The sequence below is a fragment of the Choloepus didactylus genome, chromosome 23 (assembly GCF_015220235.1).
Source record: "Choloepus didactylus isolate mChoDid1 chromosome 23, mChoDid1.pri, whole genome shotgun sequence".
Taxonomy (NCBI): Eukaryota; Metazoa; Chordata; class Mammalia; order Pilosa; family Megalonychidae; genus Choloepus; species Choloepus didactylus.
Window position 1 is genome coordinate 19,286,844 of NC_051329.1, and position 22,863 is coordinate 19,309,706.

The following is a 22,863-nucleotide window of genomic DNA, read 5'->3' on the forward strand; positions in this document are numbered from 1 at the left end:
ATGTGGCCCATATCTACTGCAGGATGTGGCAGCTTTTAATATTTATTCTTTCAACAAGTATTCGGTGAGTTTTCTTTATGACAGGAACTGAGGATACAACAGTGGCTTTTGGTAGAAGAGAACTAGAAAAAAAAGGAAAAACTATTCCCCTTTCCCCAAGAAAAAAATGACACAAATAGCTTGCAAATCATAAACTCATTTACTAGTTTAGAACACTACTCCAGTAGTTATCATTAGCCCTCTGATTTGGTTCTTGGCTTTTGGCCCCAGACTCAGAAGAAAAATTGACTCAGGAACAGGAAACTTCCTGGTTCGATGATTGGATTCAAATGATCTGTTATCCCTCTGAAAGGCAACATTGACAGAGAAGCTACAAAAATATTTAAAACCTAAGGTTTAGTGCTGTTTTTTTGTGTTTTTTTTTGTGTGTTTTTTTTTTTTTTTTTTTACCTCAATCACATTTTGCACATCCAAGAAAAATTAGCAGGAATTGATAAAAGAACAAAAACAAAACAAAACAAAAAAAACGACCAAATACCCCTGGAAGAAGGCCTGAAGCAGCTCTTAATGGAAGCTGCAATAAAATGAAAGGAATTTACTTCTTCCACTTTGAGGTTGGTCACGTCAGAGCTTGAGTCCACGGCACACACCCCTAAGAGGAGACGTTCTGCTGCTGATCTCAGTCAGATTATCCTCCAGTTCCAGACTTTCATCAGGATGTCACTGGTTAACACGAAGATCAGAAGGGAGTTACAGTTTGAAGCCAGAATGAATGGCCACAATGCCTGATGTTAGACTTTCATACATCACTTTCTGGAAACCTGCATCTTCTATCATCAACTTGAACTCCTCCTACAACACAAGGAAAGATACAGCAAGGAATGCCTGGATTTCAACTTTAGGGCCTCTGTTGCAACCTGAAGAAGCTTGTACCTGGGCTGGGAACCGTCGGATGCTCTCTACAAGGTACTGGTAGGACTTCCAGTCTCCTGCAATGACCTCTCCTAGGACAGGAATGACCTGAAAGCTATACAGATCATACAGTCTAAACAAAAAGGGAAAAGATGAAGATTAGAATGTGTTCCAATTTCTTCCCTCGATAAGCAGGGTCTAAGCCTGGGATCACAAACTCAAATGCTTATAGAGGCCAAGCAAGTACCGAAAATAGTAAAGTGGGCCAGGTAGAAGATCAATAGGGAGTGGTGAGGAAGTGAACAGGCATAGTTAGGAAGTATCATAAAGTGGAGAAGGGGCAGTTACTACTCAGCTGTGATTACTGCTATGTGGGAATAAGGGCCTAACCAGGATTGCCATGCAGTCTGATTTCTCAATGAAGCTGAAAATCGAGATTTCTATGTAAAATTTCCTGATTTTTAAACATGGACAACCAAGTCAATTTCTTAAAATAACCATAATGAATCAAACAAAATACATATGTGGACTGACTTGAGCCACTGGTTCTTGGTTTGTGACTCTCTTCTAGCCTAGGTGTTGTCATTCAGAACTGGCTGATGTCTGAGGTGGCACCATCCCTCAGGGACTCTGCACTATGAGGTCAGACAGTACAAAGCTTACTGGCTATTTTCTATCCATTTTGGAGTGGAAAACTCTAGGCTAGACAATAAGAATAAAGCCCTGTTAACAATTCCAACCTGGATATGAGGGGATTGTTCACTTGGCTAAACTCCAGACAGAGAAACCGTCCTCCTTGTTTCAGGACCCGATGGGCTTCCTGGAGTGCCTGAGTGGGGCAAGGAACAACAGGATACATTCCTCAGTTGACCTCACTCAATTCCGTGAGGCTGAGACAGCTTTCGCTTCTGTGGCCATTATAAAAGTTATCATTTCCCACAGATCCTTGTTCACTCTCAGCTGTGAAGCTATAACAGCAGAAATAACCCTACCATATCCTAAATTTTATAGGCATTCAGCTGCACAAGACTCTAGGATTACTTGGAGCAATCTAAACTGAACACAAACAACCTCCATGTGGGCAATTTCAGAATCACCTATCAATTACCATGGATATCCTCTTTGATGTAGCAATTCTTCTTCTAGGAATCTATCTTACAGAAATGCTTCTCTTTTGGAAATGACAGGTGTATGGGTTATTCACTGCAGTACTGTTTGAACAGCACAAGACTTGAAGCCTCTAAATTAACCATTATGAGAGACCAGTTAAATTAAGAAATCGCTATACAAATGGAATCTATGCAGCTATTACAAAAACTTATGTACTGATGTGGGAAAATCTTTAAGATGTATCTTTAAGGGGAAAAAAACAGTGGACAAAATGTTTATTATGCTAATTTTTAAATTAAAAAAAAGAAAAAGGATAAATGCACTTAATATGCACAAAACATCTTTGCAAAGATATACAAGAAGCTGGTGATTGTCTAAAGGGAGAGGAGGCACTGAATAGCTGGGAATCAAAGTGGGGAGGAGACTTTCATGACATACCCATTTGTACCTTTGGAACCAATTCAAAAGAAATTTTTTTTTAATAAAAGCAATAATAAGCTGGCTATGGATACAGTATAGGTCATAAAAACCAAGCTAAAGAGCACCATAAAGGATGTACCAAAGCACAGGAACCAGGGAACTGGGGCCCACGTTACACGAATGAAACTGGGTGCCTCAGACATGGTCTTCAAATATTTTGAATAGAATGGTAAAGTAGAAATCAAAAACTGCATCAGATTAAGAGCTGGTATTCCCTTCTCCCTATAGAGGTATCATGAATCTAGCTACCTTCTGCCAAAATAGTATGAGTGTTTTTTTCTGCATCGGATAACTCCAGCCTCTGACATGTCTCCGATCTGCAAATTCACGGGGTGAGAAAGCTTCACAAGGAAGAGGAAACAGATGAAACATCAGAGCATGACTGATGGTCTCAAAGATGTAAACATCAACCCAAGCAAAAAGGCTTCTAGGGGGATCGACTCTGTGGTTTTGGTCTTTTTCTCAATTTCATGACTAGGAGGAGTGGCAGCTTAAAAGGATTGAGGCCCCTAAGCCTGAAACAGTCATTCCATTCATTCCACTCAAGAGCTGGGCCTGGAGAAGACTCTCTCCCTCTTTTCTCATTCACTGTGGATTCACTCCAGGCAAACTAATACCCTGAGAGTCACACAAGCTGAGGATGCAGCTATTTGTACCCGATCAATGTGTGTGACATTCCGGATCCCAAAGGCAATGGTGTAAACATCAAACTTGTTGTCATCAAAGGGCAGCTCTTCAGCATCTCCCAAAACCCAAGTAAGCCCTGAAAGAGAAAATCAGTTCTGGGTGTTATGTTTTCTGCATCCAGGTGCCTCTAATCCCGCCTTCTTCACTGGATCCCTGGCCACTGCCTTCAAGATGACCTCCAATCCTGAGAGTTTGAGGTTGGTGTCCTTGAAACTTAGCAGGATCTGAGTCCTTCCCCCAAGGCTCTCTAAAACCTGATGCTTACTCAGTCATTCCAACCCTTAAACCCTCATGTGCAATTTTTATCCAACTAAATGTTTTGTATAGAGCACTGTGGTTAAGAGCCCAGGCCCCGGGGTTAGACTGCCTGAGTCTTAATTCCACCTTCATTACAGGATTGCATTATGTAGGCATAATTGATAGAATCAATGCCAATTGGTTGAACTCAGTCTGCAGTCCCGCGTCCCTTCTCCCAGAGGTCTGGCTGACAAGATCTGGCTCAAAGCCCCAACATCCTAATCACATGTTTGGTCTTTCCAGTGTGGCCAGTCCCCACCCTGACATCTCTTTAACATATGAACTATTAGGTATGGGCTCAGACCCACCATGGGTAACAAAAGAAGCATCTATCTCTGTAAATTCCAAAGATAAAGAGGTTCCCTCCCTAGAAACTAGGGATAAAGACCAGCCAAGTTCTTCGTTATACTATACTCTTGGTCCCAGCTATTCGATTCTTAGGAGGACAACACTGACATCATTATCATCACAGCTACCACTTATTGAGCTGTTACCACATGGCAGGGTCTGTGCTATCACTTTACATGCATCTTTACATACATTATCTCGTCAAATCCTTGTGCCCACTTATAAGATAGTTATTACTATCATCCTCATGTTTCAAATGAGCAAACTGAGTACCAGGAAGATGAAAGCAGCTTGCTCAAGGTCACACAGGTGGACTGGAACTCAGGCACCCATATCTCAGAGCCTATCCTGGAGGAGGCGACTATGGTACATGAACAACTGGCCTCCTGCCTCCTGCTGTGAGGTGGTTATTATTTACAGGTAAGGTAATTAAGACTGAGAGAGTTTAAACACTTGTCTGAGGTTAAACAGTAAAAAAAAAAAAAAAAAAAAAAAGATGTAAAAAAAAATAATGGATGTATGCAATAATTCATAGAGATGATGTCAAGCTGCATGCAAAATAGGAAACACATGAAAGATCCACTGTTCACTGGTTACATGAATTATGAAACATCCATTGGAGGAATATCATTAAAAAAACATGATTTTAAGGATTTTTAAAATGTCATGGAAAGCTGTTATACCACAATGCTGAATTAAAGCAGAATACTGAACTGTATGTAAAGGATGATCTCAATTTCGTAAAAAGGAAATGATTAGGTAAAAGAGAAGGAAATATACTATAATATTAAGAAGGGGCAACTCTGTAGGATGGGATTATGGGTTACTTTCTTCTTAATACTTTCAAAATCTAAAATCCAACATTTCTCTCATATATATTGCTTTTATAATCTGTCAAATAAATTTTTTAAGGGTCCTGCCCTCAGAGCTCCCATTTGGAGAGGCAACACAGACACTGCTACACAGAAAAATGCCTTCACACATTAATTTTACATGTATTAAATATTAAATGATCCCTAGAATCCTCCCACTTAGTTTCAACTTTTTTTTTGCCTGAGATTTTTTTTGCAGAGGCAGTATTTTTGAAGATTGGTAAAGCCAAGGGGAAAGATAATGAAAACTGTCCTATGCAGCACTTAATAATTCCTGTACAGGTAGGGTTGTCTTGGCAATTAGGACAGCTTGAAAGGCAAGGCAGGCAATGGAAGAGATGGACTCCAGAGATGGAATGTCACCTCTCATTTCAGTGCCTCAGTAGGAGTAAGGAAACACAGTGCCTTTGTCTAAAAACACCAGTTACTGCCTTCTGATCAGCATCTATGGTTAACAAAAGAGTCCTTCAACTTGGGGGCCAGTGGGCTGTGGGTCATCGTCTAGGCAGTCCCTTCTAGGGGCAGTAGGAAGAGGAGGAACTGAGTTAAAGTGATCATACACACTTGGGGGGTGGGGGAGGTGGGAGGCGGAGGGAGGAGAGAAATGCTGATGTTGACATGAGGGACTTGATTTTCTTTGTTTCTTTGCCTCTCAAGATGGTCGCCTGTAGTACTTGGTGAGCTTGGGGCTCTGAAAAGCTGGATAAACATGGTGCAGCTTCCCGGATCATTAATTTTACTTGGAAAAGTGTTGGGTAAAGTATCTTAAAATATTCAAATAGACAGAAAGCCAAAGGTAGAATTTACGTTTTTAAGAGAGAGCACATATCATTTCCAACACTTTGGGCTTGCATTGGGCTCCCTCCGAGATACATGCAGTCACATTCCCATCTGCTGTTCAGAGGACAGCACACAGGAATGAGTTAGATCCTCCCAGACACTGACACGGACACTGACACGGCGGGAGGAATGCCCAAGGTTTTTTGTGGGGGCCACACCTAGGAAAGACAGAAGGAAGAGGAAGCAAGACTGGGCAGGGAAAGCCTTTAGATGCCATGTAGAACTGTTTAATCTCAGCCTACTCAATAAGGAGCTAATTATTCCTACCTACTACTACCTATTAATAGTCCTGCATGGGAAATGTCCAGATCTAATACTTGGTCACTGGCTGGGGGTTGCTAAGGAAGAGGCTGCCCTTGGCTTGAAAGCTGAGGCAGATCTAAAAGATGCTAACAGCTAGAGGCTGTCAGCTAACTGCACTGCTTATAGCCAAACAGAACTGCAAGTTCTTTCTTTTTGGGAGATCCAAGTGGTGTACCTGCTTGGCTTTCACATCAATCAAACCATCCTAGCACTGATAGGGTCATCTGGGAGCTGCCGGGAATTGAAAGCAAAACTTTTGTCTCAGGGCTCAAGAGCTGAGATCAGAAGATTCAGTTCCAATTTGGGATCTGCCATTTAAAAGCTATGTGACTTAAGTAAGATACTTAACCTCTTTGGGCTTTATCTCCTGTCACATGAGACTGGTACCAGGTTGCTGAACTAATGAAAATAACAGCACACAAACTGGACTGTGCCAAATAAATTAACTTCAACTCCTGCCTAACAGTGTCTAAAAACTGGAAAATGAAGCATGTCAAAATTCTCTACATATTCTTATTTTATAAATATAAACACTACCTCTCTGTCTACTTTCTGTGGACTTACCAGCTTTGTATCCTTGAGCATGGGCTTTCTGCTTTCCAACTTTTAGCATCTCCTTGTTGATGTCACAGATCATAACACGGGAACCACCCAAGGAGTCCTCTTCATTCTGGTACTTTTTGGCAATTTCTTCCCAGGATAAATTTTGTTGGGCCCTTAACTGCCTCTTCTGTTTTCCCTGGTATTGTGCCTGAATATAATTAAGGAACCGGAATGCAATGTCACCTGTGGGAAGCCAACAGGAGGAAAGATGCAAAAAAAACAAAAAACTAAAACTAAAACAAAAGACAGCATTTCTTAAACCCGAAAGTAGCAGTAAAGGTACAGGAGTTGATGAGTGCATGAAAACTGAAGTTTCTACTCATCTCGACATTGATTTTTTTTTTAACAGTAACATTTTAACTTCTAAGATCCTTTAAAAACCTTTTTAAACAAAAAGGCAAGCAACCCAATTTTAAAAATCGGCATTTCTCCCAAAGAAGTTATACAAATTGCCAATAAACACAGGAAAAGATTTCAACATCATTAAGCATTAGGGAAATGCAAATCAAAACCACAATGAATTGTCACCTCATACCCGCCAGAATGGTTAGTATTAAAAAAAATGGAAAACAACAAGTGCTGGTGAGGACATGAACAAAAAGGAAATTCATGCATTGTTGGTGAGAATATAAAATGGTGCAGCCACTGTGGAAAAGTTTGGTGGTTCCTCAGAAAGTTAAACATAGACTTACTATATGACCTGGCAATCCCATTTCTACATATACACTCAAAAGAACTTAAAGCAGGGTCTTGAACAGATACTTGTACACCAATGTTCATAGCAGCATTATTCACAACAGCCAAAATGTGGAAGAAACCCAACTGTTCATCAATGGATGGATAAATAAAATGTGGTATAGACATACAGTGGAATATTACTGAGCCATAAAAAGAAATGAAGTCCTGATACATGCAAAACATGCATGAACCCTGAAGACATCATGTTCAATTAAATAAGTCAGACATAAAGGGACAGAAGGTGTACGATTCTACTTATATAAAATAACTAGAAAATGCAGATTATAGAGACACAAAGTAGAGTACCAATTACCAGGGTCGGGGGTAGGGGTAATGGGGATGTAATGCATAATGAGTACAGGGTTTCTGTTTGGGGTGATGGAAAAGTTCTGGTAATGAATGGTGGTGAGGGTAATGCAACATTGTGAATGTGATTAATCCCACTGAATGGAATGTTTGGGAGAGATTGAGATGGGAAATATTATGTTGTGTATATGTTTCCACAATTTTAAAAAAAGGGGGAACTAAAGAGACAATGACAATTAAATGCAATACATGATCCTGGACTGGATCAAATAATGGAGGAGAAAAGGCCCAAAAAGACATTATTGGGACATATAAAAAAACTGGAATATAGACTGTCAGCATTACATCTATGCTAAAGTTCTTGAATTTGATATCTGTACTTAAGGTAGTCACATAAGTGAATATCTTGAGTGTTATGTGTTTAAGGAGCATGATGTCCACAACCTACTCTCAAAGATTTAGAAAACAGATGGATGGATAGATAGACAGACAGATAGATAGATAGATAGATAGATAGATAGATAGATAGATAGATATATGGATGGACTGACTGATAGACGGATAGATAGACTGATACAGCAAATGGGGCAAAATGTTACATTTGGTGGATCTAAGTATCTGGCATTCTCTGTATTGGTTTTATATTATTTTTGCAACTGTCCTATAAGTTTGAAATTATTTCAAAATAAAGTTTAAGATAAAAAGTTGCATAGGTAATGCATGGACACATTCTCACTAAAAAAGATCAATACCTAAGTATATAGAACAAAATCTGAAAGTCATATTCCCTCTCCATATCTTTCCAGACATACCAAGTGTTTTGGTGTGCCGTCTTCCAGTCTTTGTCTTATAATTTTAAAAAAGTAACATAAGCATATGGTTATAAGAAATAATGCCCTGCCCCATTTCACTCCCAATTCAGTTCCCCAGAGACCATCTCTATTAACTCTTTTAGCTGTTTCTTCTGTTGGTTACAGCCGTTCCTTTACATACCAGATTTATAACGCTACCCGCACCCCCACTTCTGCTTGCCCCTACCCTATCTTGCCTATATACTTCTCTCACTTTTCATAGTTCCTCATAGATAGTTTTGTAATTTGGAGTGCAATACTTTATTTTTTGTTCCATCACCTACAGACAGTATCTCTTGGCTCCCTTCAGCATTACATCAGATGTACTTTTACACTGTCAAGCCTCAAAACATTTACTGTTTATTCTATAGCTATAACTAAGCCTTCCATGCTTTGTCGATTTAAAAGCTAAAAATCAAGAGTTTTTATTATTGTGACCATGATCTCTAGGATCAGGATCATAATTCCTTTCTTATAATACTGTTTCCTTTTCTTTTTTTCCTTGCACTGTCTGTGCAAGAAATATATCCTTAAGTTTTTCCCATCTCTCCATCCAATTAGGTATTCTCCAGTCACTGTTTCACATATTTAAACACAATGATATGTACTCATACGAAAAATTTAAAAAAAATAAACAAGGATCATATTATACACAGTGCTTATAAAGCTTTTTTTTTCCCTTTCCATTTAATATATCTTGGAGAACTTTCCATCAGCACTTACAGGTTTTCCTCATTCTTTTCAAAGGTTCCATAATATTTCATAGTCTACATGTACCTTAATTTAAAACAATTTCCTTATGAAGGCAGAAATAGGTTGTTTCCAATTTTTCACTATTACTAAAAATGATGTAGGGAATATATTTGTACCTATATCTTATACAAGTTTTTCTTTAGGATTGATACCTAGAAGTGGAATTGTGGAATCATAAATTAGACACATTTTAGATGTGGACAGATTCTGTTGAATTGTCCTCAACAGACAAGGTGTCTCACTGCCCTCTGAGATTCCATTTGGAGAGAGAAGCCACACTAACAAAGCTATCCATGAACATACATCAAAGATGGGAATTATTCTGTATTAACCAGGGTACTCACCAAGATGCATTTTAGAAACCCAGGACATTTTCTCTTCAAATGCTGGGTGTACCAAGTAACAAAGAACCATATATAATTAAGCTCTTGATATCTGATGTGCAGAGGATTAGGCAGAAAAGCCTGCCTAGAAAGCTTGTATGAGATGATAAAAGTCCTCCCCTCCCAAATAAGAAGGAACGTAGGTTAAAGGTTTAAATAGTTGGAAGGTAAAAGTCATTTTGATGGTGAAACATCACAGGAGTAAAAAACTGGTCTTTTTCCTTTGTAATCCTGTGTATTTCAGAAAAGTAACAAGTACAAAGCTGATATTCTGTGCTTTTCATCAGTATTCAGTTAAAAGGAAAAAAAACACATTTCTCAAAAGTTATTAGTGTACCAGTTTTCATTTACTGTCTTCAACCTAATGGTAGGTGAGCTAGTGCGTTCCAGTGAGAAACACCGATTTCTGTACAAGATGCTCAACGGTACCCAAGGTTACCAAACTAAACATTACCTGTGCCTCCAGCAACATCAAGCAGCTGGGTCCCAGGAAACGGGCGCATCTTCGAGAGCAGCAAATCCTTCCAAACACGATGGATACCAAGACTCATCATATCATTCATCACATCGTACTTCTTGGCCACATTTTCAAACACCTGGTACACTGACATGGGAGAGACACAACACAATGGTGCTGGTAATAGGATTAACTTGGACAAGTCCTACATGAAAAAGCAGGAACCTTTTTTTTCCCTCCTGAAATTGCCTGCCTTTGCAAGGTGAAGCTAAGGCATAATTTGATGCCCAAATCTAAAGCTTAACATTATGTCTTTAAAAAGAGGCTTTAAAGTACTTCATGTTGTTCTTTTTTATTTTAATTTTATTTTTTGGAGTAATGAAAATGTTCAAAGATTGATTGTGGTGTTGAATGCACAACTATATGATGACACTGTGAACATCTGGTTGTACACTTTGGATGATTGTTATGTGGATATATCTCAATAAAATTGCATTTTTTAAAAAAGTACTTCATATGAGAAATCCAATTCTTTTCTGCTATCTCTGTTACCTTTATCTAGGACCCTTACCTCATAATAATGTCATGCACATATTTGGTACTAAATAAGTGATTCTGTTTCTTAGAGGAGGCAGAGGGGGGCGATTGGAATAATTTTTCAAATAGCTCTCATAATAAAAGACAACAAAATCCATTAGGAAGACACGTGACAAATGGAGTGGAAGACCTCAGCTCATCCCGGACTTCATTTCTGGAAGAACCTCAGGTACAATGTGATGGCAGACCAATGGCAGATCATGTCACACCGTGGAAGGATCTTCTCCATTGGATCAAGATGGAATGTGGAATCTGGGACAGCTGCAGGCAGAAAGGATCTGCTACCCAAGACACTCAAAATAGTCCTCTTTAAAGCACAGGCTATATTGAATTTATCTGAACCTCAATTTCTCTGCCTATAAGATGAGAATATCAGCACCAGCCTCCTACACTCCTGCAGTAAGGCTCTCTTAGGTAACGAAGGGGAGAGGCTGTGAGTTTCTCAGATGAAACGTGCTGCATGGATCCAAAACATTACCATCCTGTGCTGTGAATCAGCAGATAACAGAATTCTGAATCCTGAATGCCTATTCTCAACCCTGTGATCTCCAAGCTTGCTTTTTTCTTTTGAACATCTTTTGGGGTATCTCAGGGACACCATGTCTCAACTGAGTACAAGCAGTTGCAATATGCACAAATTTCAGTTACCGGAATCTAGTTAAATAACACCAAGCCCCCAACAACACGATTCAAATTTCATTTACTATGGTATATCAACTGTGAGTAACTGCAACAAGTACACATTTCACTGCCAGCTCTTCAGGGCACATATCATTACATAAATAACAGATGCATATCATGATCAGTGGCCAATCCTATCACTTCTATCAAAGTCTGTGACTGGTCACTGTCCTTCAGTTAGTTCACACACACAAAGAAAAAAAAAGCATGTAGTTATGTTGCTTTCTCATCTCCTGGAGATAAACCTATGTGACATTTGATAAAAGCAGGTAACTGAAAGGGAATTTGCTAACAAAGATGAAAGTGCAGCAAAGAAATGAAAAGTAGTAAAGCTGGAAATGAAATTAGTATCAATGTCAATCGTCTGATAGAAGAAACAGCAGTCCATGGGAGTTGACACTGCGTCATTCAAGAGACCCTAGATACGCAGCCAAAGGAATTTAGTGAAAATGAACTTATTGACATAATGGGGAATGCGGATGTGATGAAACAGATGAAGATGTCCCAGAGGAAGTGATGCCAGCAAAAAATTTCACATTCAAGGAACTCTTGGAGATATTTCATGACATTAAAACATAAAGGAAAAATGTTTGAAGTTGATTGAAACTTAGAAAGGAGTAGGACAATTTGCAAAAGCATAGAAAAGATGCTCACTCCTTATAAGTTATATGACAAGAAGGCAGCAAGCACTGTTCAAACTACTCTTAAAAACTTTTTTACAAAGAAATAAAACACTTTAATTCTCAATATTTCTAATGTTTTAAATTACTGTGTACTAAATAAATATTTGCTTTACGTTTTTTTTTCATTTTCCATATACTTATAACTGAAAGTAAGAGTTGTTGATGTTTGATAAACATTTTAAGGTCACAGAACAATTGTAACTTTTCCCATTGATTAAGATCACTAGGAGTGATTTCAACTTGCATGGTCAGTTTTACATTCCTGTATTAAGTTCCCAATCTGGAAGCCATATTTAGCTCTGTCAGTAACTCCTCCCCCATTTGTCATTGTGTGAAATGTTGTTTATACACAGTAAAGCACAATAAGAAGGTAAGGTATTATTGCTATTGTTATTAAATAATGGGTAAGAAGATGGACTTTGGAAGCTACCCACATGGGTTTAAATCTCAGCTCTGCTATGTATTAGCAGAATCTTGGGCAAGTGACTTAATATCTGTTTAACAAATTACCTCATTTGTAAAACCAGGACTAGTAGTTCCTAGATCATAGGGTTGTATTTATAAAAATTAATGTAAAGTATTTTAAAAGGCCCTCAAAAAATGTTTGCTATTGTACTTTGCTATTTCACTCCACAAGCAGTTATGGAATTCCTACTGTGTATCAGATCCTGTATCAGGCCCTGAGGATACAGATATAAATAAGCTACTGTCCTACTTTTCTGGGGATTCACACTCCAGTGATAATTTGAGTTCAATGTTTAAAGAGTTACAACAGAGCTATGTATTTAGTAAGCTTAAGGTAGGCGGCAATACAATGTAGTCATTAAAAGGGTGGAAAATTCCACTGTGGGCTTTTTCTCTTATCCTCCTGGTGATTTTAGGTGAGGTGATTTTTCCAGTCAGAGTCTCACAATATCCATCGGTAAAATGGGCTTAATACCTCCCTCATTATGAATGATACAGTTAGTTTAAAAACAGATCTTTTCCTTTTCTGTACCCGTGTCACAGTGCTGTCTACAAAGAAACTGCTCAACAGAATCGTACACTTATTGGGCAATTACCCAATGCCAGCCACTGTTCAAAGTGCTTTAATGTATTAAGTAATCTAATCCTCACAAGAACTCTCCAAGGGAAGGATTACTATCATTCCTACTTGGAAAATTTGGAAACTGCAAGAAAAGAAGATAGTTTCCTTCCTTCCTTCCTTTACTATAAAAGGTCCTGGACTTGGGAGACAGACCAAACTGGGTTGGAATCTGGTTCTGCCACTTGCTAGGTATGTTAAATTGGGCAAGTTCTTGTTTAACCTTTAAGCCTTAATTTCCTCATATGTAACATGGGGTTAGTAATACCCATCACTGGAAAGCTGAAATGAGAATTGGAAATAATGTTTATAAAGGTCCTGCACAGTGCCTGAAACATCACAAGCAGCGGAATGATGGGATTTCTAGCTTTGCGAGGTCAGGACTACACAGGCTACCGCACAGGAGTTAACAAGACTTGAAATCAAAGCTCAGTTGTGTAGAAGAAACTAGAGAGCTGACGGTCAGACCTGATCCCCACCTCCATCCGCACACTCGCCCTTTTCACCTTTGCCCCCCTTCTCCTCTTCAGACACCGTTTCAAACCCGAAGTGCGTTTCCGTTGCCCGCTTTTCTTGGGACAAGAGTCGGGCACCGAGAGGGCCCCCGGTCCAGGGGCTATGAAGTCTCGAGAGCCGGCATGTCCGTGGCACCTGCGACCACCCGCGGCTGCAGAAGATCCCTAAAGCCCAGCTCCTGGGGGCCGCCATCTTTACAGTCGGGACACAGCAGCCCGAGATAGACGTCGCGTTGCAGCATCAGAGGGCCGACGGTGGCCGGCCGGAGACAATATTCTTCGAGGGCGTCCTGACGCTTCATATAAAGAACCAAAATCTCTGGGACAGGAGGCTACTTAGTCTTCCGGTAGCCTAAATCTCTTCCTTTCTTCCCAAATTGAGCACACACAAACACGCACCTCGAGCGTCTCTCAATATCCTTGTCTCCGAATCCTGCCAACCGTCAGTACAAGCACTTACTCGCACAACATCGAGTAACTCTGTTTTCTATGGCAGAAGGGGGAAACTGAGGCCCTGTGTGGTTAAAAGACCACGATCATAGGGTCAATTCTCACAATCTTTGGTGTGCATAAGAATCACCTGGTCTGAGCTGATCTTTAAAAAGCAGATTCCTGGGCCCCAAATAGCAGAAATTTTTAAAATACAATTTTATTGAGATACATTCACATGACATACAATCATCCAAAGTGTGCAAACAATTGTTAACAGTATCATCAAATAATTGTGTATGCCAGAGATTTTGAATCGGTAAATCTGGTTTGGGTACCAGGAATCTTTATTTTAACAAGTTTTTTTTGGTGATTTTGATGAAAGGGATATGCAGACCATTCTTGAGAAACATGCTATACTACTCTGAAATAAAAAATTGGAAAAGTTTGTAAATGGGAATGGAAGCTCTGGAATCGATTTAGCAAATCTGAACCAATCACTACTCACTCCCCATCTCCTGCTATCACAAAGCTTCATTTCCAACAGGCATAGCATAGGGGTTTTACTTCAACCCCAGAGTTCCACTTGCTATGTTTATGTAAAAGGTAACGGACCAGCTTGTGCAAAAGAGAGGAGGGAGCTAGTGAGTTTTGCTTGGGTTGCTGTATGTTTCTGCTTTGATTCCTGCTTTAAATTTATGTTCCCTGTAAATATTTCACAAGGAGAAGGCACCAAGGACCCTAGGAAACTATTTTGAAACTGGAAAGTTTCTTCTTGGTTTAATATAATCTGACAGATGGACACCTACCACTCTACTTTAGGAAGTTCTGCCCTGGGATTTCTCCCTTTTATTTTTAAAAGTGACAGAAGAAAGGAATGGTTCATCCGTGTACTCAGACTTTTCTTACCTTTGCTAATGGAAATAAAGCTTCATCAGGAAACGTTAGTATGTCTTCCACATCTAGTCATATTTAATATTGGACCTCAAGACTTGGGATAGCTCCTTCTAGAAAACAAATTAAGCTTCCAGACCATCAGTCATGTAGCTAATCTCTCATTTCAATATGATTTATAGGGGGAAAAAAAATAGCTTTGAATGATGAAATAGGACAAGGACTGGTGAGGAAATTTTAAAATATTGACAGTATCTAATTTCTTTTATACCAGTTTAAACTGTTATTTCCAAGACATTGATTGATTGATTGACTGATTGATGTACTTATTAATATTTGAATCAAAAGAAGCCAAGGCTTTTTCCTTCGGAGCAGGCAGGATCAAAGCTCTGGACTTTCTCGGCAAGAAGAGCTGCTGAAACCGCTAGATGACCTGAAGGTGGAGCTGCCCCAGCTGAGCGTCTCCAAAACGACAGGCGGCGAGGCGGCCAAGCTCTCCAAGATCCGGGCTGTCCGCAAATCCATTGCCTGTGTTCTTACCGTCATCAATCAGACCCAGAAATAGAACGGCAGAAAGTTCTACGAGGGTAAGAAGTACAAGCCCCTGAATCTGCGGCCCAAGAAAGGAGAACCAGAAGACCAAGGAACGATCGAGCGGCTGTACTCGGCATCGCGGGGTCAAGGCCTGAACATCACAGCGTCAATAAAAACACAAACTGACAAACAAACAAACAAACAAACAAAAATGCCAAGAAAGGAGCCAAGAAGGCAAGATGGGCCCAATTAGAGGATTTCTAGGATTGACTGATTGATTGATTCTTAATTGTCAAGTCAGTAACCTAACCTCACACCTGTAGACACAAGAGAAAGAGGAGCAAAGTAAACCCAACCTGAGCAGAAGGAAAGAAATAGTAAAGATTAGAGCAGAGATCGATGAAATAGAAAATAGAAAAATAATAGAGAATCAATGAAATCGAAAGTTGGTTCTTTGAAAAGATCAATAACATTAAGCTTATTTAGACTTTCAAAAGAAAAAAGAGAGAAGACAAGTAAAGTCAGAAATGAAAGGGAGGACATTACTGCCAACCATACAGAAATAAAAAGGATTTTAAGAAATACTTTGAACAATTGCACACCAACATATTAGATAACCTAGATGAGATGCATAAATTCCTGGAGATGCACAAATTACCTAAACCAACTCAAGAAGAAATAGGATACCTAACAGAAATAGAGCAATAGCAAGAAAAGAGATTGAATCAGTAATTGAAATCCCCGCAACAAAAGTCCAGGACCAGATAGCTTGGCCACACAAAAATAAAATTATAGACCAATATTCCTTATGAATATAAATGCAAAATCCTCAAAAAATACTAGCAAACCAAATCCAATAGCACATTAAAAGGATTATATACCACATCAAGTGGGATTTATCCCAGGAATGCAAGGGAGGTTCAGTATAAGAGAATAATTAATGTAATAGGCCACATTAATAGAATGAAGGAAAAAAACACGATCATCTCAACTGATGCAAAATAGGCATTTGACAAAATGTAGCACTCTTCTTGATAAAAACACTTAGAAAACTAGGGATAAAGGGAAACTTCCTCATCATGATAAAGGACATATATGAAAACCCACAGCTGACATCATACTCAAAAGTGAAAAACTGAAAGCTTTTCCCCTAAGATCAGAACAAGACAAGGATGTCCACTTTCACCACTGCTATTCAATCGTGTACTAGAAATTCTAGCCAGAGCAATTAGGAAAAAAAGAAAGGAAGGAAGGAAGGAAGGGCATTCAAACTTGAAAGTAACAAGTAAAACTATCTTATTCACAGATAACATGATCCTATATATAGAAAATCCCAAAGAATTTACAAAAAAAAAACAAAACAAACTAGAGCTAATAAACAAATTCAGCAAAGTGGCAGGATACAAGATCAACATGCAAAATTCAGTAGTGCTTCTACACACTAGTAAGGAACAATCCGAAAATGAAACAAGGAAATTCCATTTACAATAGCAACCAAAATAATCAAATATCTAGGAATAAATTTAACCAAGGATGTAAAGGACTTGTACAAGGAAAACTATAAAACATTACAGGAAGAAATTAAAGAAACCCTAAATTAATGGAAAGAGATCCTGTGTTCAAGGACTGGAAGAGTTAATATTGTTAAGATGTTAACACTAGCCAAAGAAATTTACATATTGAACAAAATCCAAATCAACATTCTAACAGCCTTCTTCACAGAAATGGAAAAGCCGGTCATCAAATTCATATGGAAGGAGAAGGGGCCCCTAATAGCCAAAACCATCTTGAAAAAGAACAAAGTTGAAGGACTTATGCTTCTCAATTACAAAACTTATTACAAAGCTGCAGTAATCAAAGTAGTATGGTACTGGCACAAGGACAGAAATAGAGACCAATGGACCAGAATCAGAAATAAACCCTCACATGCATGGACAATTGGTTTTTGACAAAGCTGCCAAGTCCACTCAATGGGGAAAGAATAGTCTCTTTAATAAGTGGTGCTGGGAAAATTGGATATCCACCTGTAAAAGAATCATGGTGGACCTCTACCTCACACCATAATAAAAAAAAATAACTCAAAATTGATCAAAGATCTAGATATATAAACCAAAACTATAAAACTCTTAGAAGGGGAACATTTTCAGGACCTTGCATTAGACAATGGCTTTTTTTTTTTTTTTTTTTAAATTCAGTTTTATTGAAATATATTCACAAACCATACAGTCATCCATGGTATACAATCAACTGTTCACAGTATGATCATATAGTTATGCGTTCATCACCACAATCTATTTCTGAACATTTTCCTTACATCAGAAAGAATCAGAATAAGAATAAAAAATAAAAGTGAAAAAAGAATACCCAAACCATCCCCCCATCCCACCCTATTTGTCATTTAGTTTTTACTCCCATTTTTCTACTGATTTTTTTTCAATTTTTTAACTTTGTTTATCAAAAAATTAAAAACAAACAGGCAAACAACAACCAAAAAAACCCCACAACATTTCAAACAAAGCAATGGATTAAGGAAAACAAATAACCTAAAATAACTACTTTGCTTCCAATATGTTCCTACCATACCCCAAGAAAATTAATAAACCATGTCCAAACAGAGGAGTAAGAAAAACAAATAATCTAAAATAACTACATTGCTTCCAACATGTTCCTTCCATACCCCAAGAAAATTAACAACCCCTAAGAAAACAAAGGAATAAGAGAAAAAAAAAACCTAAAATAACTCTATTGCTTCCAACTTGATCTTACTATATCCAAGAAAGTTTACAAACCATAATCATTCCTGAGCATTCCCATAACATTGAGATTACCCTCCATAGTTTATCTGTTCTTATTAGATTATCATTCCCCCTCCACTAATTGGTATCTCTAGGTTCCCTACATTCTACAGTATAAAACATTGTACATTTTTCACAGAATTCACATTAGTGGTAACATACAATATCTCTCTTTTTGTGCCTGGCTTATTTTGCTCAGCATTATGTCTTTTTTTTTTTTTTTTTTTTTTTTAATCTTCATTTTATTGAGATATATTCGTATACCACGCAGTCATACAAAACAAATCGTACTTTCGATTGTTCACAGTACCATTACATAGTTGTACATTCATCACCCAAATCAATCCCTGACACCTTCATTAGCACACACACAAGAATAACAAGAATAATAATTAGAGTGAAAAAGAGCAATTGAAGTAAAAAAGAACACTGGGTACCTTTGTCTGTTTGTTTCCTTCCCCTATTTTTCTACTCATCCATCCATAAACTAGACAAAGTGGAGTGTGGTCCTTATGGCTTTCCCAATCCCCTTGTCACCCCTCATAAGCTACATTTTTATACAACTGTCTTCGAGATTCATGGGTTCTGGGTTGTAGTTTGATAGTTTCAGGTATCCACCACCAGCTACCCCAATTCTTTAGAACCTAAAAAGGGTTAGACAATGGCTTTTTAGACTTTACACCTAAAAGCATGAGCAACAACAACAAAGATAGATAAATTAGACCTCATCAAAATTAAAAACTTTTGTGCATTATGCATCAAAGGACATTATCAAGAAAGTGAAAAGACAGCCTATAGAATGGGAGAAAATATTTGGGAGCCATATATCAAATAAGGGCTTAATATCTAGAATATATAAATAACTCATAACTCAACAACAAATAGACAGCTCCATCAAAAAAATGGGCAAATGACTTCAATAGACATTTCTCCTGACAAATGGCCAAAAAGCACAGGAAAAGATGATCAACAGCATTAGCCATTAGGGAAATGCAAATCAAAATGCATGCCACAATGAAATGCCACTTCATACCCACTTGAATAATTATTATTAAAAAAAAAAACAGAAAATAACAAGTGTTGGAGAGGATGTGGAGAAATAGAAACTGTTGTGCATTGTTGGTGGGAATGTAAAATGGTGCAACAACTGTGGAATATAGTTTGGTGTTTCCTCAGAGAGTTAAGTATAAAATTATCATATGACCTGGCAATCCCACTTCCAGTTATACACCCAGAAGAATTGAAAGCAGGGACCTGGACAGATATCTGTATACCAATGTTTATTGTAACATTATTCACAGTTGCCAAAAGTGGAAGCAACCCATGCATCCATCAATGGGTGAATGGATAAACAAAATGTGGTGTGTGCATACAATGGAATATTATTCATTCATAAAAGGAATGAAATTCTTATACATGTGACAACATGATGAACCTTGAAGACATCATGTTGAGTGAAATAAGTCAGGCACAAAAGAACAAATATTTTATGCTCTCACTGATATGAAATAAGTAGAATAAACAAATTCATAAAGACAGAAAGAAGATTACATGGGCAGGAATGGGTGTGGGAATGGGGAGTTAATGCTTAATGGGTACAGAGTTTCTGTTTGGGATAATGGAAAAGTTTTGGTCATTGATGGATGGTGATGGTAGCACAACACTGTGAGTATAATTAACACCACTGAATTGTATACTTGAAGGTGGTTAAAATGGGAAATATTACATCATATATATGTTACCACAATAAAAATTAATTAAAAAAATAGGAGCCAAGAAGAGCATATGGTAGATTAATTATGCACCCAATTTAGAGGTGTTTTTAATCTTAATTCATGTTCCTGTAGGTGTGAACCCATTGTAAATGCAAACTTTTGAAAAGGTTGTGGTGAACCGAACCATTGTGGGTTCTAATCTGGATTCCTGGAGGCTTTCTAAAAAAGAAGGCCACAGGAAGAAGCAAGAAGTCAGTGGGAACCTAGAAGAGAGAGGAGAGGATATTGCCATGTGATATAAGGCAGGGAAACAAGCCTAGGAACCCCAAGGATTGTTACAAACCTGTACTATTATGATACCAACCCCAGGATGAAGCAAGCTTTCTAGCCTCTGAAACCACCAGACAAAAACCCTTGCATGGTATTTGTCATAGCAACCTGGCCACTAAGACAGGGCCCAATTATGGGAGTTCTAAGATTTTGTTATTCATTCATTCTTAAACGCTTGTCTGGTGAAATTTCACTCATCCTTCTATGCTCAGCTCAGATGACATCACTTCTGGGCAGCCCTCCTGTACCCTGCCAATTTGTTTGTACTTCTCTCTTGTGAAGGTTCTGCCCTGGCTAGTCTCACAGCGTTTTGTAGTTAATAAGCCCTTTTACCTTTTTGTGTTGTAATCTCTTATTTGCTGTCTAACTCAGGACATTATGAATATATTAAAGGCTTCAATCTTAGTGTAATTTGGCCATACCTGTGCACAGCAAATCCCTGGCACATAACCGGTTTCTTTTTTCTTTCTTTTTTTTATTTTAAATTCAGTTTTATTGAGATATATTCACATACCATACAAACATCTGTGGTATACAATCAACTATTCACAGTGCCATCATATAGTTGTGCATTCATCACCCCAATCTACTTTTTGAATCTATTCTATCCGGTATAAGTTTCCTTATACCGGATAGAATAAAAATAAGAATAAAAAATAAAAGTATGAAAGAACACCCAAATCATCCCCCGCAATCCCACCCTATTTTTCATTTAGTTTTTGTCTCCATTTTTCTACTCATCCATCCATACACTGGATAAGGGGAGTGTGATCCGCAGGTTTTCACAATCACACTGTCACCCATTGTAAGCTACATTGTTATACAATCGTCTTCAGGAGTCAAGGCTTCTAGGTTGCAGTTTGATAGTTTCAGGTATTTACTTCTAGCTATTTCAATACATTAAAACCTAAAAAGAGTTATCTATACAGTGTGTAAGAATGCCACCCAAAGTGACCTCTCGACCCATTTGAAATCTCTCAGCCCCTGAAACTTTATTTTGTTTAATTTTGCATCCAGCTTTTGGTCAAGAAGATGACATAATTGGTTTCTAATTGAATAAGATTAGTATGATTGAGAAGCACAATTTGTTCATCTCTTTAACAACACGTATGTGTGATCCTGTAGAATCTCAAATTACCTTGGTCGAAAGGAACTATTTATAATTTTCGAAAGTACCTATATAGGTAATGTGATTTCTAAAGTATGTATATACTTTTCTAAATCTCAGCGTTCATATCTGTGACATGGGGAACATTGTCTCACAGGTAGTTGATCTTGGATAAATTATTTAAGGTCTTTTTGCCCATTTTGTCATATTTAAAATTGTTAATATTTTACATTCATATTTAAAATTAAGTTGTGAGGATTAAATTTGACGATACATGTAAACAGCACAGCACAAAACAGTGCCTGCTAATAATCATTCAATAATTGTTATCAATGAAATGAAATATTAAGGATTTATCTCGACAATTAAGCAACGATTTATGTTAATAAATGAATTAACAAGGAAATGTATTTTATGAGGAAATGCTGTAAAGTCATATTTAAATGTAAGGTATTGTCATTAATGTAGTTATTATTATTATTGTTGTTGTCATTATTCATACGACATAGAATGAGCCATAAACCGATTGATGTAAAGAGAACCACAAATCAAACAATGAGTCCATAAGGAAGTACGTAGCCATTTCAGTGTTTGGCTAAATCATTATTAGTGGTATATATTACTTTGCATAATATAGAAAATTTGTGTACTGATACTGGAATCTGGGTTTGGAGTGAAGTATAAGTCCCTTCATTCCATGCGCCTTCGCAAGCTTTGAAGAGAAAAAAGGTGACTGGATCCGAACGTAGGCATAAAACTACATTTCCCAAAGTCCTTCACGCCCTCCTCTCCACTATATATATAGTCCATCCGGGTTCTTCGAGATGCTGTTTGGCGACTCGTCGCCATTCCCGAAGCAGCTGGGCCTCGGCTTTGAGGCGAGTATCGGTCGCCGTGTCGGAGACACCCGTCCCCGACACCAAGACAACCAACCCTCTCTCCTGCCCCGCGGCGGGAGAGCGTGTCCGGCCGGCCGGCGGGGCTCGCGCACCCTCCCTCTCCTCCCCTTCCCCCGTAGCCTCGCCCCGCCAGGCCCGGCCCGGACCCCCGAGTCCCGGCCTCCTCCTCTTTCTTCGTCACCGCCGCCACCGGGCTCGATAGCCCCACCCGTTGCTTTTCCTCCCCGTTTGAGAAGCTGAGGAAGGAAATAGGGAAAAATGTCGCCATGAAGGCCGAGAACCGCTGCCGCCGCCGACCCCCGCCGGCCCTGAACGCCATGAGCCTGGGTCCTCGCCGCGCTCGTTCCGCTCCGACCGCCACCGCCGCCGCCAAGGCCCCCGTTGATGCCGCAGAGCTCCCCCAGTGCCGCCGCCACCGCCTCCGACATGGACAAGAACAGCGGCTCCAGCAGCTCCTCCGCCTCTTCGGGCAGCAGCAAAGGGCAACAGCCGCCCCGCTCCGCCTCGGCGGGGCCGGCCGGCGAGTCTAAACCCAAGAGCGGTAAGGGCTGCCCCCAAGGCAGTGGGCCGGGGACGACTGCCCCTTCGGCTGGGGAGGGGACCTGGCTCTCTTGTCTGCTGGGTCAACCAGGGACACACTCTGCTTCCTACTGTGGTTG

General features: G+C 39.0%; 2 protein-coding genes across 4 annotated transcripts in view; one reads left to right on the top strand and one right to left on the bottom strand.

Annotated features, from left to right (window-relative positions):
- Positions 1-180: 180 nt before the first annotated feature.
- Positions 181-13,730, bottom strand: COQ5 (coenzyme Q5, methyltransferase). Of its 2 annotated transcripts, none has more exons than XM_037817241.1 (7): positions 13,492-13,730; positions 9,938-10,087; positions 6,414-6,635; positions 3,159-3,265; positions 1,653-1,741; positions 934-1,045; positions 181-852 (listed from the first exon to the last, which is right to left on the bottom strand). In XM_037817241.1, exons 1-7 carry the CDS (start codon positions 13,691-13,693, stop codon positions 751-753), a joined length of 984 nt encoding a protein of 327 aa, XP_037673169.1. In that variant the 5' UTR covers positions 13,694-13,730; the 3' UTR covers positions 181-750. The 2 variants fall into 2 exon arrangements, with proteins under 2 accessions (XP_037673169.1, XP_037673170.1); XM_037817242.1 differs by having other exon boundaries at positions 9,938-10,798; positions 13,492-13,628.
- Positions 13,731-22,136: 8,406 nt separating this feature from the next.
- RNF10 (ring finger protein 10) overlaps positions 22,137-22,863 on the top strand; it is a 36,862-nt gene continuing 36,135 nt past the window's right edge. For both annotated transcript variants that reach the window (XM_037816656.1, XM_037816657.1), the window contains exon 1: positions 22,137-22,745. In XM_037816656.1, the coding sequence (XP_037672584.1) occupies positions 22,589-22,745 (157 nt within the window). In that variant the 5' untranslated portion in view covers positions 22,137-22,588. The remainder of the gene's footprint in view (positions 22,746-22,863) is intronic.